Source organism: Amblyraja radiata, chromosome 17, assembly GCF_010909765.2.
Source record: "Amblyraja radiata isolate CabotCenter1 chromosome 17, sAmbRad1.1.pri, whole genome shotgun sequence".
Classification (NCBI taxonomy): Eukaryota; Metazoa; Chordata; class Chondrichthyes; order Rajiformes; family Rajidae; genus Amblyraja; species Amblyraja radiata.
Window position 1 is genome coordinate 30,111,465 of NC_045972.1, and position 14,099 is coordinate 30,125,563.

Sequence of the window (14,099 nt, forward strand, 5' to 3'; positions counted from 1 at the left end):
GAGAGGTGTGCAGTCAAACTAACCCAGGTCCCATCACAAGGGGGATGATGTACGAAACCGTAGGATCCAGGTGGCCCATCAGCTGAAGGTGTAGGTCCCAGCAACGGTCACATCTCAGTGTTAAGCAGCCGACCACCCCACTCACCACCAGCCTCTCCGCACCAAACCTTGATGGGAGAGCGGCAGGTTCCCAGCCAAACAGATCCCACCCGAAGTGGGTGTCACTTTTAAAGTAAATCGTTTGTTCCAGTGTCGCATCAATACTCCACAGACAGGTGCAGTAAGAGTTAGAAACCTGGGAGTATTCAGGCTGGATGACCAAGATCGTTCTACCCGGTCAGTGCTATGTGTGGAGTAATGCTGACTCTTCACTGGTTAAATGCAATGAAGGTAGGAATGCTGCATTTTTCCTGGGAGCTTTTATTTTCATTCAAGGGGTTTGGGCTTTATCGACTGAGCCAGCATTTCATTGTCCTTGAGAAGGTGGTGCTAAGTTCAATTCAGCCGTTACAGTTTTTGAGGTCTGGGGCTACCCACAACGTTGTTAGAAAGGGAGTTCCAGGATTTTGACCCTGCAAGTCAGGTAGCCTTGTGGCCTGGAGGGGATGTTCCAGGTGGTAATGTTCCCCATGTGTTTGCTACCCATATCTTTCTAGCTGGTCAGGTGGTGAGTTTGGAAAGTGTTGACTAAGGAGAAGTGGTGAGTTGCTGCAGTGCATGGTGTAGATGGTGCAAACCGCTGCTACTATACGTTGGTGGTAGAGTGAGTGAGTGGTTGTGGATGGGGTGCGTATCAAGCTTATCTATATCCTGTGTGGTATCGAGTTTATTGAAACTGCACTCATTAAGGCAGGTGGAGAGTGTTCCATCGCACTCCTGACCTGAACCTTGTAGATGGTGGACAGGCTTTGGGGAGTGAGGAGACAAGTTACTTGCTGCAGGATTTCTAACCTCTGACCTGCTCTTGTAGCTACATTGTTTGCAATTCAGGATGGTGTGTGACTTGGCGGGAAACTTCCAGGTGTCCACATACCTTTGCTGCCCTTGTCCGTTCAGCTGATAAAGGTGGTGTGTTTGGAAGGTGATGTCGAAGAAGGCTAAGTGTATGCCCCTGTCCCACTTAGGAAACCTGAATGGAAACCTCTGGAGACTTTGCACCCCACCCAAGGTTTCCGTGCGGTTCCCGGAGGTTTTTGTCAGTCTCCCTACCTGCTTCCACTACCTGCAACCTCCGGGAACCGCACGGAAACCTTGGGTGGGGCGCAAAGTCTCCAGAGGTTTCCGCTCAGGTTTCCTAAGTGGGACAGGGGCATTACTGGTGCATCCTGTAGATGATGCACACTGCTACTATTTTCCATCAATGTGAATGAATGGCAATGGATGGCCTGCTGTGTCCTGTAAGGTGTCAAGCTTCTTGAGTGTTGAAGCAGCCTATGCCTGGTCAAAGTGGATAGGGGTTGGGAACCACTGCGGCTGTGAGAAGAACAGAGTAAATGGAGGGGGTGTGCACCTCCTTATAAATTACCAACTTGCCTCACAAAGCTTCATCTGCCCCGGTGGCAAACCTGTGGGTGCCACAACAGCCACCCTAAAACGTAGGGCATGGCAGTTGATGCAAATTGTGTTTGATTTTGAGAGAATACCGAGTATAAAACCTCTTCAACCACTCCCAGAACACCAGGTGCTCATTGCGGCTAGAAGTACTGAAGCAGGCCACCCAGAAAGTTCATAAATGATAGGACCAGAATTAGGCCATTTGGTACATGGAGTCTACTCTACCATTCAATCAAGGCTGATCTAACCTCCCCTCCAAACCCCATTCTCCTGCCTTCTCCCCATAACCTGACACCCATACCAATCAAGAATCTATTTCTCTCTGCCTTAAAAATATCCATTGACTTGACCTCCACAGCCTTTTGAGTTGCAATCTTGCAGCCCCAGAATCACATCCACCTCCCACCTTTCTCTCTAGCAACATCCGAAGCTGAGAAAAGGCAAATACTGCATGCAAATTAATCCCTCGTTCCTAGCAGAAGGAGGGGGTGGGAGATTGCAACCTTCACGTGGTCCGCCCTGTTTCGACAAATGCAATCAACCCGGTGTGCACAGTCAAATAAGATCAAATAGAACAAGTTGTCCTACAACTTTAGGCTGTGCACGCCATACGCAAGAAGAAGAAGCAGAAGGAGAGGTGATGGGACTGTGGCTAAAAATCGGTGGAGCAACCCACATTCATGGGTCTGCATGGTGAGAGTGGGTCGTCAACAGAACGGGCCAAAGTTGTGAAAATGAGAGTTTGGATTTTTACTTAGACTCTTTAGGAGATGTGTGTGGGGTTAAGTAGAGGTTGTTATGGTAGAGGTTGTTATCCTCGACGCTCACAGCAGGAACAAAGTGTCAGAGGAGGAAAATCTTAGTGATGAGGGCATTGTGGTCAATGCCATTGTGGTCAATGCCCTCATCACAATCCCCAATGCCCTCATGCCCTCTGCTTCTTTGGAGTCTCTCCCCTCTTCCAGTGGTTAATTTACAGCTCCAGTCTCATCTTCCTCCCACTACCTGCTGCCTTCCTTCAGTGACAGGAAGAGTCCCCACCTGCAGCCTGAGATTGGGTCCTGAAAAAGGGGGTCCATTCTCCCAGCCCTAGAGCCTCATCTGTTACGCTCAACTGTGTGTTCAGGGAGAGCAATGGGAGGCGACGGAAAAATGACTCCAGGGCTCAAACACAGAAGCCATAAATCAACTTGAAACAGATAAGAAAATGTGGAGATTCTAGTCTGGGGAATTGATCTAAAATAAACGGTGTTAAATGTTTCTAATGCATGTTTCTTGCATTTACAGGGCATGAAACTGAATGCCGAGGAGTTCAATGCAATATTCACATTTTATGACAGGGTAATTATCACCTCTGCGATGCAGTTATATCCATTGAAGTTGTTCATAGATCCACAAGTTTTTACCTTAATGGGTGAATTTGACACTCCTCTCATCCCCCCCCCCCCCCCTCCCCCCACCACACACACACACACACACACACACACACACACACACACACACACACACACACACACACACACACACACACACACACACACACACACAATCCCCTCCCCCTCCTCACTTCTGAAGATGGATGAGTCAGTCTCAGGTGCACTGTTCCAGAGATTCAGGACACCCATGCCTGAACCACCTGATGTTTGGGTCAAGATAGTGAGATAGAAGAGCTGAGGATGGGCCTATTCTGCCTTGCATTTACAAGAATGGAAAATGATTCTGGGAGATTTGGGAATAGTTTGACAGTGTACACCCTGTGAGGATGGTTCCTAAATTTAGAGAGATTAGACCATAGTCTCGGGGAAAGTGGGTGTCTGTCAGATCTGCAGGGAAATACCTTTCCATTGCTCACTGTGTGGGTTTGATTGGTGTTGAATCAGGGCCTGACACTGAGGTCTCAGCATCAGCACCTGGGTTCTGACACTCTATACTGCCCTGCCACTTGCAGGAGAAGCTGGGATGGTGCAGGTGCATGTTGAATGCGCAAAGCAACCTGACCCTGAGGATTAAGATGCTTGTCAAGGTTTCCACAAAGAAAAAAAATTCAGATGAAAGCCCAGAGCAGTGATACAAAGAACATTGTCCCTTGCTCAGCAGAGCAGGCGGCCCTCTGACTTTTGCTGTTGACTGGCATTTCTCACCATATAATTCTTTGGTTTCTGTCTTGTCTTCTCAGGATGGAAACGGTTACATCGACAGTCATGAGCTAGATGCATTACTGAGAGATTTGTATGAGAGAAATAAAAAGGTGGGTCTTTGGTGAATGAAGCAGTAATATCCAAGAGTATGGGTGCTTATTTTACCCTAATCGGTGCTAGGAATTCAAGCGACTTTCTCATCTGCCTCACCCAACATTCTCATGGTATCCATAGCATGGGTTAGTTGCAGAGTAAAGGCCTCTACTCCATGCCAACAACATTCCCCACGAAGGAATACCACGGATAAGATGTAAGGCATGCTCTCTGCTCTCTCATCAAGCACATCCAGAGGAGAGAGAGCAATTTAGCTCCCTGTAAAGTGTCAGACATGCCCAACACAGGAACTGAACAATTTTGATGCAGATTAAAGATCCCTCAGCATTCACCCATTAACCACTCGTAGGACAGTTATTGTGCAGGTTAGAAGCAAGAATCATACTGCCCTATCTCCAAACACACTTGCAGTCCGGAAACAGAAAAGGTCAGAATAAAATTCATTCTACGGTGCCCCATCAAACACTCCCAGGAAGGCTGCAGCTGTAGTCAGGTTTAAAGACTGTCTACACTGCACAGACACTCTATACAGTTTACCATACCACCCCAAGCACAAGTGTCAGGACAAGCAACAACAGTCTGCTGGTGCAACTCAGCAGATTTAGCAGCATTTAAGAAAGTTAGCCCATATAAAGAGGAGAGAAGGAGGTCTACGACGGGCAGCAGTAGGTGACTGAGAAGGCGTGAAGAATGATGGGCAGATGGAGTCAGGTGCGGGACGGGGAGGTGTGGGTGAAGGCTGACAAGGTTAATAAAGGGAAGCTGGAGCCAAGAGGAGAGGGTGGTGGATACAATTATTACATGTGACATGATCAGTATTGTTATCTGATGCATTGTTTATTAACTCCCCTCCTAGGAGATGGATATTAAGAAAGTAACTGCATACAAGAAAAATATCTTGTCCCTGTCGCATGGGGGCAAACTATATCGGCGGGAGCTGGAGATGATCCTGTGCACGGAGCCATTGTAGGGAGAGATCCATCAACAAATTATGTAATCCACGCCCCCACCCACCCCACAGAACATCACCCAGCGCATGTGCAGTGCGTTCTGGAAACCACAAATGTGCTTGCATTGCAGATTACAAAATGTCACAAGGGACAATTCACACAGCAGTCGTCATTATTTTCTATGTATCTCCTTTTCTGCATTTTAAAGCAACAATCTATACAGCGATATACATATACACTGTAATATATTTAAAAAAAGCACATTGTGTTTTGGTAAATCCTCTTGGTTGCCAAAGGTATGCCCGAGATTTAAAGCAGAAAGTCAGTTATCCATGAGGCAAATTTTTTTGCGTGATTTTGGTACATTGTACTGTTGTTTTCATCACTTTGTCCTGACTCTGAAATTGGATGGTCTGTAGAATAAATGGTAAACTAGATTATGAGCTCATCTGGGACCCATCAAAGTGAAAGCCCAGAGGGTGTTAGTAACTTCCCATATTTTATCCGCATTCCCATATTTTGTCCCCATTCATATTTCTTGTGGATCTGCCCTTCACCACTATATCTGCCTTTCCCACTGTCACCATCCCCCCCACCCACCCCTCTTTCCAAGCTCAATGGTTGAAATATAACTCAATTGTTTAGGTTGTTCAGTTAAGGGAAATTAAAATGTTAAATTCAGAAAATTGGGACTGAAGAAGAATGTTGCACAGAACCTCTTCATCCAAAGAGTATTTGAGATAAGAAGTGCAAACCCAATTTATGGGGAAGGATATTGAAGAAGTCATCAATCACCGTGCAGAGCTACTCTGTTTCGGATACCAAAATCAAAATACAATTGATGCTGACAATCTGGTATAAATAAGGAAATTGAGGAGGTCAGGCGCATCTGGAGAAAAGGCCAAGGTCAACACTAGTGGTCAATGACCTTTCATTGAAACTCACAAAATGGTCTATGGCCTGAACTGTCAGCAATTTCTTTACCCACAGATGCTTCCTGGCATGCCAAGTATTGCCAGCTTTTCTCTGGTCTGAGAAGGTGGGCAGGTGAGATTAGGTGGTTAGAAAGAGCCCCTTCTGCCCAACTGAACGAGCTCAGCTTACAGAACATGGGTGGTAGGGAACGAATGTGATCAAGCCACCGGTCTGTTTATCATCTGCCAAATATCACTGCAAATTGTAATTAGTGTATGACCTATGATATTTAAACATGAGACTGGGCAGACTTACTTGATATGAACCCAGTTGATGGGGGGGGGGGAGGTCAATGGTGTAAATACAATGTTAAAGTCTCTCAGTCATGCAAATGTAAATAATAGTAATCAGTGATGTAAATAGAGTATTATAGTCTGTGAGGTAAATGTAGTGCATTCCAACATGGGTTTGCAGTTCAGCATGTAATGGCACACCTTCAAAACGCCAGTGATGTACATACAAACATTACAGCCTATAGAGGAAATGCAACCCAGCAGTTTGTCCTGTTATATGATGCAAGCACAAAAAAACATAATTTGCCTGGGATTAGTTATTTATCAGTCGATCAGTGGTGTGAATATAAACATTAAAGATTGTCAGAGGTCAATGGATTATCAATTGCTGTCTATTAATTATGTAAATATAAAATTTTCATTCTCATAATGTCTAATTTGTTCTGAAATGACATGCATAATCTAGATTCTATTCATCTATCCAGCAAGTTAATGCAAATATTGATTGCTCAGATAAGCTGCTACTATCTATTCTAACATATGCTTTTCACTTGAATGGGGGGGAGGCCAGGAGAATGGACAGTAGTTGACAATGTGGTTAGAGAAGAAGGAGACTTCATGTAAATGAGGGGGTACAACCATTACAAGAGGCATAAGAGCAATTAGATCTGGGGATATCTGCAAAATTTATTGAAAGTAGCAGCAGAGATTGAGAAAGTTGCTTTAAAAAAGCTTTCAGGTTCCTGGGCTTTTTGTAAAGCTAGAGTACAAGAACAAGGAATAATGATAAATCTTTATAAAACTGGTTCAGCAGAACTGGAGGAAAGATGTAAATGCTCAGAAGAAAGTGTGGAAGAGATTTACTGAAGTGACTCCAGGGATGAGGGACTGCAGTTCTGTAGATGGACAGGAGAGGCTGAGATCATTCTCCCTAGAACAGAATAGGTTGTGCAGAGAACTGACAAAGGGATGGAATATCACAAAGGGTAGAGACAGACTTGATTTCTTTTGACAAAGGGGTAACAAACCAAGGACAGAGTGAAAGTGATTGATGACATTGGCAAAAACTGCTTCAGGCAACAAGAGGTTTGAGGTGGAATGTGCAGTCGGGAGATCCAGTTGTAGTGTCCAAGAAGGAGAGGAGATAGTGCATGAAAGAGGAGGTTTTGTGAGGCTCAGGAGGTGAAGAGTAGAACCAGCTTGATTGTTCTTACATAAAGCCAGTATGAAAATGGGCTGAAAGACCTCCTGACTGATGTTACCACGGTGTGTCTCTGCAGCATCCTATACCTTGATCTCACCTCTCAGCATCCTCTGTTCTGGCTGAACACCCTAGTTTTGTTTATTATTGGCATGTGTGGAAAGCCTTTGTTGTGTGTTGTAGAAAAAAACTATACATTGATTACAGTCAAGCTGTCTGCAGTGTACAGATAAAGAGTACAACATTTTGTGCAAGACAAAGTCTGATTAAAGATAATTCAAAGGTCTCTGATCAGATAGATGGGAGGCCAGGACCTCACTCTAGCTGGTGAGGGCGGTTTGGTTCTTTTAAGTTCTTGTATCTCCATTATTATAAATGAAGCTATTTTACTATGTCATTCTTAGGGATTATTCTGTGCATTCCCTCCAAAGCTTGAGTTCCTGGACCTGGACACATTGCTGGAGGTTGGGTCTGGATATGATGCAGTAATGCTTGATGACACCTTCTTGGATTTATACTCTCATTGCCAGAGCAGCCGATCTTGGCTTACTGATGTAGGATTAGGAATGGAAAGTGAGCATTATGTACAAAGGCAGCTGGTAATACTTTGGAACCTGCTAGTCACATCATGGAAGTCCTGAGTCTCCACTACCAAATGATTCAACATACAACTCAGATAGCACAGTTAAATTCTGATAATCCACTATCCCAATAAATCTCCAGTGTTCAGCATACTGGTTCACTCATTACACATCCAGTCCTTATTATCCACAGACCTGGCATCAGCGGCGGACTGGCCAGGGTGTCAGCTTGCCCGATGTGAAGTGGGCCCCCTTTGTCTCCTGGCAACCAATATTTTTAGACCCAGTTCGCCACTGCCTGCTATCTATGTACGTAGGAGATCGGCCATACATACTGCATTTGTAACCGGAGTCGGAATTGGAAACACCGGGTGGACTTGCCGCTGAATGTGGACCAGGTAAGCAATCAGAGTAAGGACCACCAAACTTAGTTTACCCAGCAACCTTAAAAGGATTTCAGGAAAATAAGTAAAGTTCCGGCTCTTGATTGCTCCCCAGTGAATCCCAACAGAAAATGATTTTAGTTGATATTCAGAGAGAGTAACGTCACACTTAGTAGAATCTGTCTCAAGAAATAAATGTTCTACTGACAATCCTTGCCTGGGCTCTGTTTTTAATGAGGAGACAGACCACTATCAATGCCATTTCATGGTACATTAACGATAACCAGTGCTTTCAAGTGAGGAGGTGACACGATTAGAGGGCAAAAATCACTGATGCAAATAATAACCCAGCTGTCTGATAACTGACCTTCTGCTGACCATTAAGTTGTTTTATTTGCATTGTACATGAATTGGTTTTAGTTTTTACCCAAGTCTCCTGTTTAGATAATCTGTATAATGGCTACAAAGCTACGTTGCTCCAAATCAATTAAATCTTTTCATTGAACAATATGTTCTGTATGTGAGTTTATTTGTATATACATTGAAATTCATTTCAAAATGTTTGCTGTTAGAAAGTCACAAATAAACCCACCATCCACCTGAAGCATATAATTACAACGAGCCGAGTACGCCTCCTAAACTCCATCATACTCATCAGTAAATCATTCACTCCAACCTCTATCACACTCACTGCTTCTCCCTGGCCCCACTTACACTCCTGACTGTGCACCAATTAACCTTGATGACACACATTGTTTCGAATGTGGCTTTCTTATTCTCATTACATTCTGGCTGCCAGCCACTGACCTCAATTACAGTGCCCTTCATATTGAGAATGCCTTTCACCATGTTAAGTATGAGAATTAATGACCCCAGTGCATCTACCATTGCGTTTTTGCTGTCAATCATATTCCCAGTTACAGAGCATTTGTCGCTTACTGGATGGGCCGTGCGGCCAGAAGGCTTCCCGACGGGCCGCGGCTGTGGACTGTGTTTAAGGTTTCATAAATAATATCAAGTTATTTAGTTTCAAACTGGTTTAATGACTATCGAGGATGCAACGTAACAGATATGGCCGCAGTTACGAAGACCCCTGTTACCACACGCACCACGCTGAGTTAAGGGCCTGTCCCACTTGGCGATTTTTTCGGCGACTGCCAACGTCATATCAGGGTCGCCAAAAGATTTTGAACATTTCAAAATCCAACGGCGACAAAAAAAAATGTTGCGACACTTGATGAAACACCGTGCATCAATACATCACCACGGCGTGACCATTTCAGTGACCTGATACGTCAGTCAATGATGCCGGCAGCCAAACAAAATCGCCAAGTGGGACAGGTACTTAACCTCCACATGCGCAGGATAACTTCCTGCAGGTACGACATCTGCTATAGCTCAACAAAGACTGTGAACAAGTGACTGATCTACATCCCCTTTCCTTAGCTCCTGCTCCATATAATGACAACATATCTTGTTAAGTAGTAAATGTAGCAGGACTTACAAAATGTAACGTGGAGCTCGTGGCTGGGGCCCGGATCGGCACCACGGAGGCATGAAGTGGGGCGTCGACAGTGGTGAGGCCTCGCGACGATGGGGCCTCGGCGGTGGTGAAGCCTCGCAGCGGCGGCGATGCTTCGCGGGTCGACCCGCAGTCGTCCAGAGTGTGGAGGACCACCGTGAGGGGGGAGGAGAAGAACAATGGAGGACCCGGCGTGGGGGGGATCGCCGTGAGATGGGAAGGGGAAGAACGATGGACAATGGGGACCCGGAGTAGGGGAAATGTTGGGGGGGGGGGGGGGGGGGTGGATGAGGACAAAAGAGGGAGCGAGCATGCTTTGTATCTTTGTCAGCGCCATAGGTGACTGCTATTTGTGTACATTGGGTATGCAAGCAAAGAATCTCACTGTGCCTAGTCACATGTGACAGTAAAGTATTCCTATTCCTACTGTGTACTCTGCATTCCACTGTTCTCCTGGGTGCTGTTTGTCTATTTCTCACTGTACCTTTTACATTTTCCATCAATGTCACCAGCTCCATACACACCATTTACAGTGTTGACGGTCACTGACCCTCATTACACTTCCCATTTTTATATCATTGACACTCACTCGTGCACATGACTATCCCTGTTAAAGTAAGAATGTCGCTCAATTGTCCCCTACTATAAGAATAACCTCCCATGCAATCCCTGTCCATCTTCAAATCTGTTACTTTTCCAGTTAAGGCCCATTAATCAATTATCCATTTACAGTGTGCTTGTCATTCCTCTGACCCCTTACACTCCCACTAGCAACATGATTACCTCAGAGAAACATTACATTTTCCATTTCTGAGCATTTGTGATTGGTTCTATCACTCAGTCACTTTATTATATCCTGTCAATTTGCTTCTGTCAAAGTATATTTCCAGTATTTAAAGCCAGTGATAATATATTTTTAGGTCAGTAGAGTATGTGGCTTGTAGGTGGTGCTCTGCCTGCTCCTCTCACGTTGAGCAGTAAAGTTTGTGGGGCGGTGCAAAAGACAAATGCTGGAGTAACTGTAGGTGACACACATTCAGTAATGGGCAGAGTTAATATTCAGGCTGGTGGGTGCCATTTAAGCACCTGCTTTGTCCTGCATGGATATAAGTTTCTAAAATGTTGAGGCTGTATGTATCCAGGCAAGTAGAATATGTTCCCTTACACATTTGTGTCTCACTTCCAACCTGCTCTTGTAGCCACATTGCTCAATCTAGTTACGTTTCTGTTCAACAATGTTGAGCTGTTCAACAATCAAAAAGGATGTTGATGGTTGAGGACTTGACTGTGGGAATACTGTTAAATACCAAAGATAGGTGATCAAACTCTCTTATTAAAGATCATTGTTTGACAAATATTGCTGCTATTACCTTGCCACTTCTCAGCACAACCTGCTGCATGTTTGGTTAGCTTAATTACCTGAGGAATGGGATTGAGTATAGTGCATCATAACTGAACATTTCCACTTTTGACCATAACTTGAAATATCTGCCATATACACACATATCACACTAACTGGGCTAACACTCACTGGTACATATTAAAAGTGTGTGCAGCACTAACTTCACCCCTATTATATCCTACCTTACAGTCTGTCATTCACTGCCTCAATTACAGTTCCTGTTAGTGTATTATATTCTGACCCCAATTTACACATCCTGCAGATTCATAGAGTACATAGTACATAAACAGGCCCTTTGGCAAACCTGGCTATGCCATTCAAGAGCCAATCTAATTTGTTAGCATTCCACTCGTATCTCTCTTAATTTGTTCCTTTCCGTGTATATTTTCAAAAGCATTTTAAGCATTGAAATTGTACCCACCTCTACCACCTCTTCTGGCAGCTCATTCCATATACCCACCATCCTCTATTTGAAAAAAATGGAGGTCTCTTTTCAATCCTTCCCTCCTCACCTTAAACCTATGCCCTAAAGTCTTAGGTTACCTACTTGAGATAAAGACTGACCATGCACCTTATTTATATACCTTATGCTTTTATAAACCTCTATAAGGTCACCCCTCAGCCTCCATTGCTCCAGGGAAAACAGTCCCAATCTATTCAGTCTCTCCTCACAACTCAAGCTCTCCCGACCTGCAAACATGTTTGTGATTTTTTTCTGCACCTTCTCCAGCTCTATCACATTCTTTATCATATGGCAACCAGAACTGCATATAATATTCCAGATACAGTCACCAATATCCTATACAGTTGTAACATGATGTCCCAACTCAATGCCCCAGCTGATAAAGGCAAGCATGCCAAATAGCTTGTTTGTTACCCTGTCTACCTGATAATGAGTCACCAATTTCAGGGAACTATCGACGTGCTTGTCAGTCAATGGCCTACATTGCTCTCTACTTTATTGATTCATTTGTTGACTCTTTTACACAGCCTCACCAAGTGTGGCTGTCATTTAATAGTCTCTATTACAATCCTCACAACGCTTGTTTGATATTCATTTATCCCTGATTGCACTTCCAAATTTGGAAGAATGTATATGTTACCCAATGACCTATAATTTACTCCCTGACACAGTGTTTGTCATTCAATGTTCTCTGTTACAACATCCTCACATGGAACTCACTGGTTCTAACCACTCCCTGACATCATATATTAACATCTCGTATACATCCTGGTGCAATGGATATGTCAGTTAATAGCTCCCTGCTACAGTGGGTGTGTTCACCAGGCCCTATCACACTCTCTTGGTGCCATGTGGCTGCCACTCTAATACAATTGCACACTTGTCACTCAAAGCCTGCCATTACACTGTCTATTAACTGTCATCTTCAGACTCCTGCTATACTTCCTGTATATTGCTCAACCCTTGACGCCAATACGTTCCTCTTTTAGATGACAATTGCTTACCCAATCCAATCAATTACAATGAATCTATAACTCACTGATCTCCATCTTTATCATTAGCTCTTGCTTGCTACATTGCTTTTGATCTATTTTACTGTATTGAGTGAATAGATCTGTTCACCTTTCTAATATGTATTTACAACTCTTTTTGCATGGTGTTTAGCCTCCTATGTATGGATTACTCTGTCCTATGTTTGGCTTATTCTTAACTATGTTTCATGCATGTTAAGTCTTTTACTTTGATCTACCTGGTAACTATCTACCCAACATATTAAAGCAGTACATGGATCATTGTCAAGGGATGAAGCCTCTGCAAAGAAATCAGAAAAGCATCCGCAAATATGATGAGAGTTAAAGCAAGAGAAGGAAAAAAAGAAAAATTAAATTCCCTCTACTTGCCCTTCCCATATTGCCAAACCTGGAAAATGAACTAGATGAACTAGAAAGCCCAGCTAAAGAGAATAGAAGGGGAGAACACACATAAAGCGAGAGAGAAGGATGCATTTCCTTCCCTACAGTTACTTGCCTGTCTTGCAATCCCCTGCACAAACCCCATGGAAATTCCCAACACCATTACCACCATGTCCCAGAAGAGTAGAACAGATAGAGCTCTCTCTAGCCACCCAGAGACTGAGTGTAACTTTCCGAGTTTGGTAATATGGGAAGAGAGTGGAGGGATTTGTTTCAGTTTCATTTTTATATCTTTATACCTCCTCACACTTGAAAATTTCCAGTCACCTCTCCATCTTCTGAGTTTTGCTCCATTGGCATTGATTCACAAGGAACATTATTTAACATCACTGTCATTTTGTTTTGTTGACCATATTGGAAAATATTTTTGAGTTTCCAAATCAAGTTACTGAAATGTTTGAACTTGCAAAATTTCTACTTTTCCAATATCCTTCTTTCCATCCTATTCAATTCACATACTGTCAATTTGTACTGGTATTGTTTTATTATCATCATGTGCACTAAGATACAGTAAAAACGTTGTTTTGCATGCTATCCAGAAAAATCGTAGCAAACATGAGTACATCAAGTGGTGCAAAAGATAAAATAAATAGTGTGCAGAATATAGTGTTACAGCTGCAGGGCAAGAGCAGATTTTAAAAAATGTAAGGGACACAACGAGATAGATTGAAAGATCTAATTGGATGCAGAACATTACTCACCATTACCTTAGTAATTTGTGTATTGCATCCAATTTGAAGCTCTGTGTTATGTGGAATCTATTTTATGACATGGACCTCAAACTATCTCCAAAAGGAGTGCCTTAATCCCAAAGAGTCAATTACATATAGAATATTTAACAATTGTGGAATACCTGTAATGAACTGGATGGGATCTTAGCCGTAGTTTCATGGCCAACCTTAAGAAATTTTACATTTTTTATTTCAGGGTTTTTTTTCCAATTAGATTGTCTGACTGCCTTGTTGAGATTCAAACTCATGAACTGTCAGTGCTGTGAGTTTAACTATCCTGCTCTGAGCTCTAAATATATCTCCCTCCTTCTGGTCTCCATAATTAGATATCTCTCTCTCTGCACTAATGCCTGTAGAGGTCAAATACATTGTCACCCTGA

At 43.4% G+C, this 14,099-nt stretch overlaps 1 protein-coding gene across 2 annotated transcripts in view; it reads left to right on the forward strand.

The window, feature by feature from the left end:
• calb2 (calbindin 2) overlaps nt 1-8,639 on the forward strand; it is a 43,764-nt gene extending 35,125 nt beyond the window's left edge. For both annotated transcript variants that reach the window (XM_033035976.1, XM_033035977.1), the window contains 3 exons: nt 2,842-2,895; nt 3,731-3,802; nt 4,663-8,639. In XM_033035976.1, the coding sequence (XP_032891867.1) occupies nt 2,842-2,895; nt 3,731-3,802; nt 4,663-4,776 (240 nt within the window). In that variant the 3' untranslated portion in view covers nt 4,777-8,639. The remainder of the gene's footprint in view (nt 1-2,841; nt 2,896-3,730; nt 3,803-4,662) is intronic.
• Nucleotides 8,640-14,099: the final 5,460 nt, after the last annotated feature.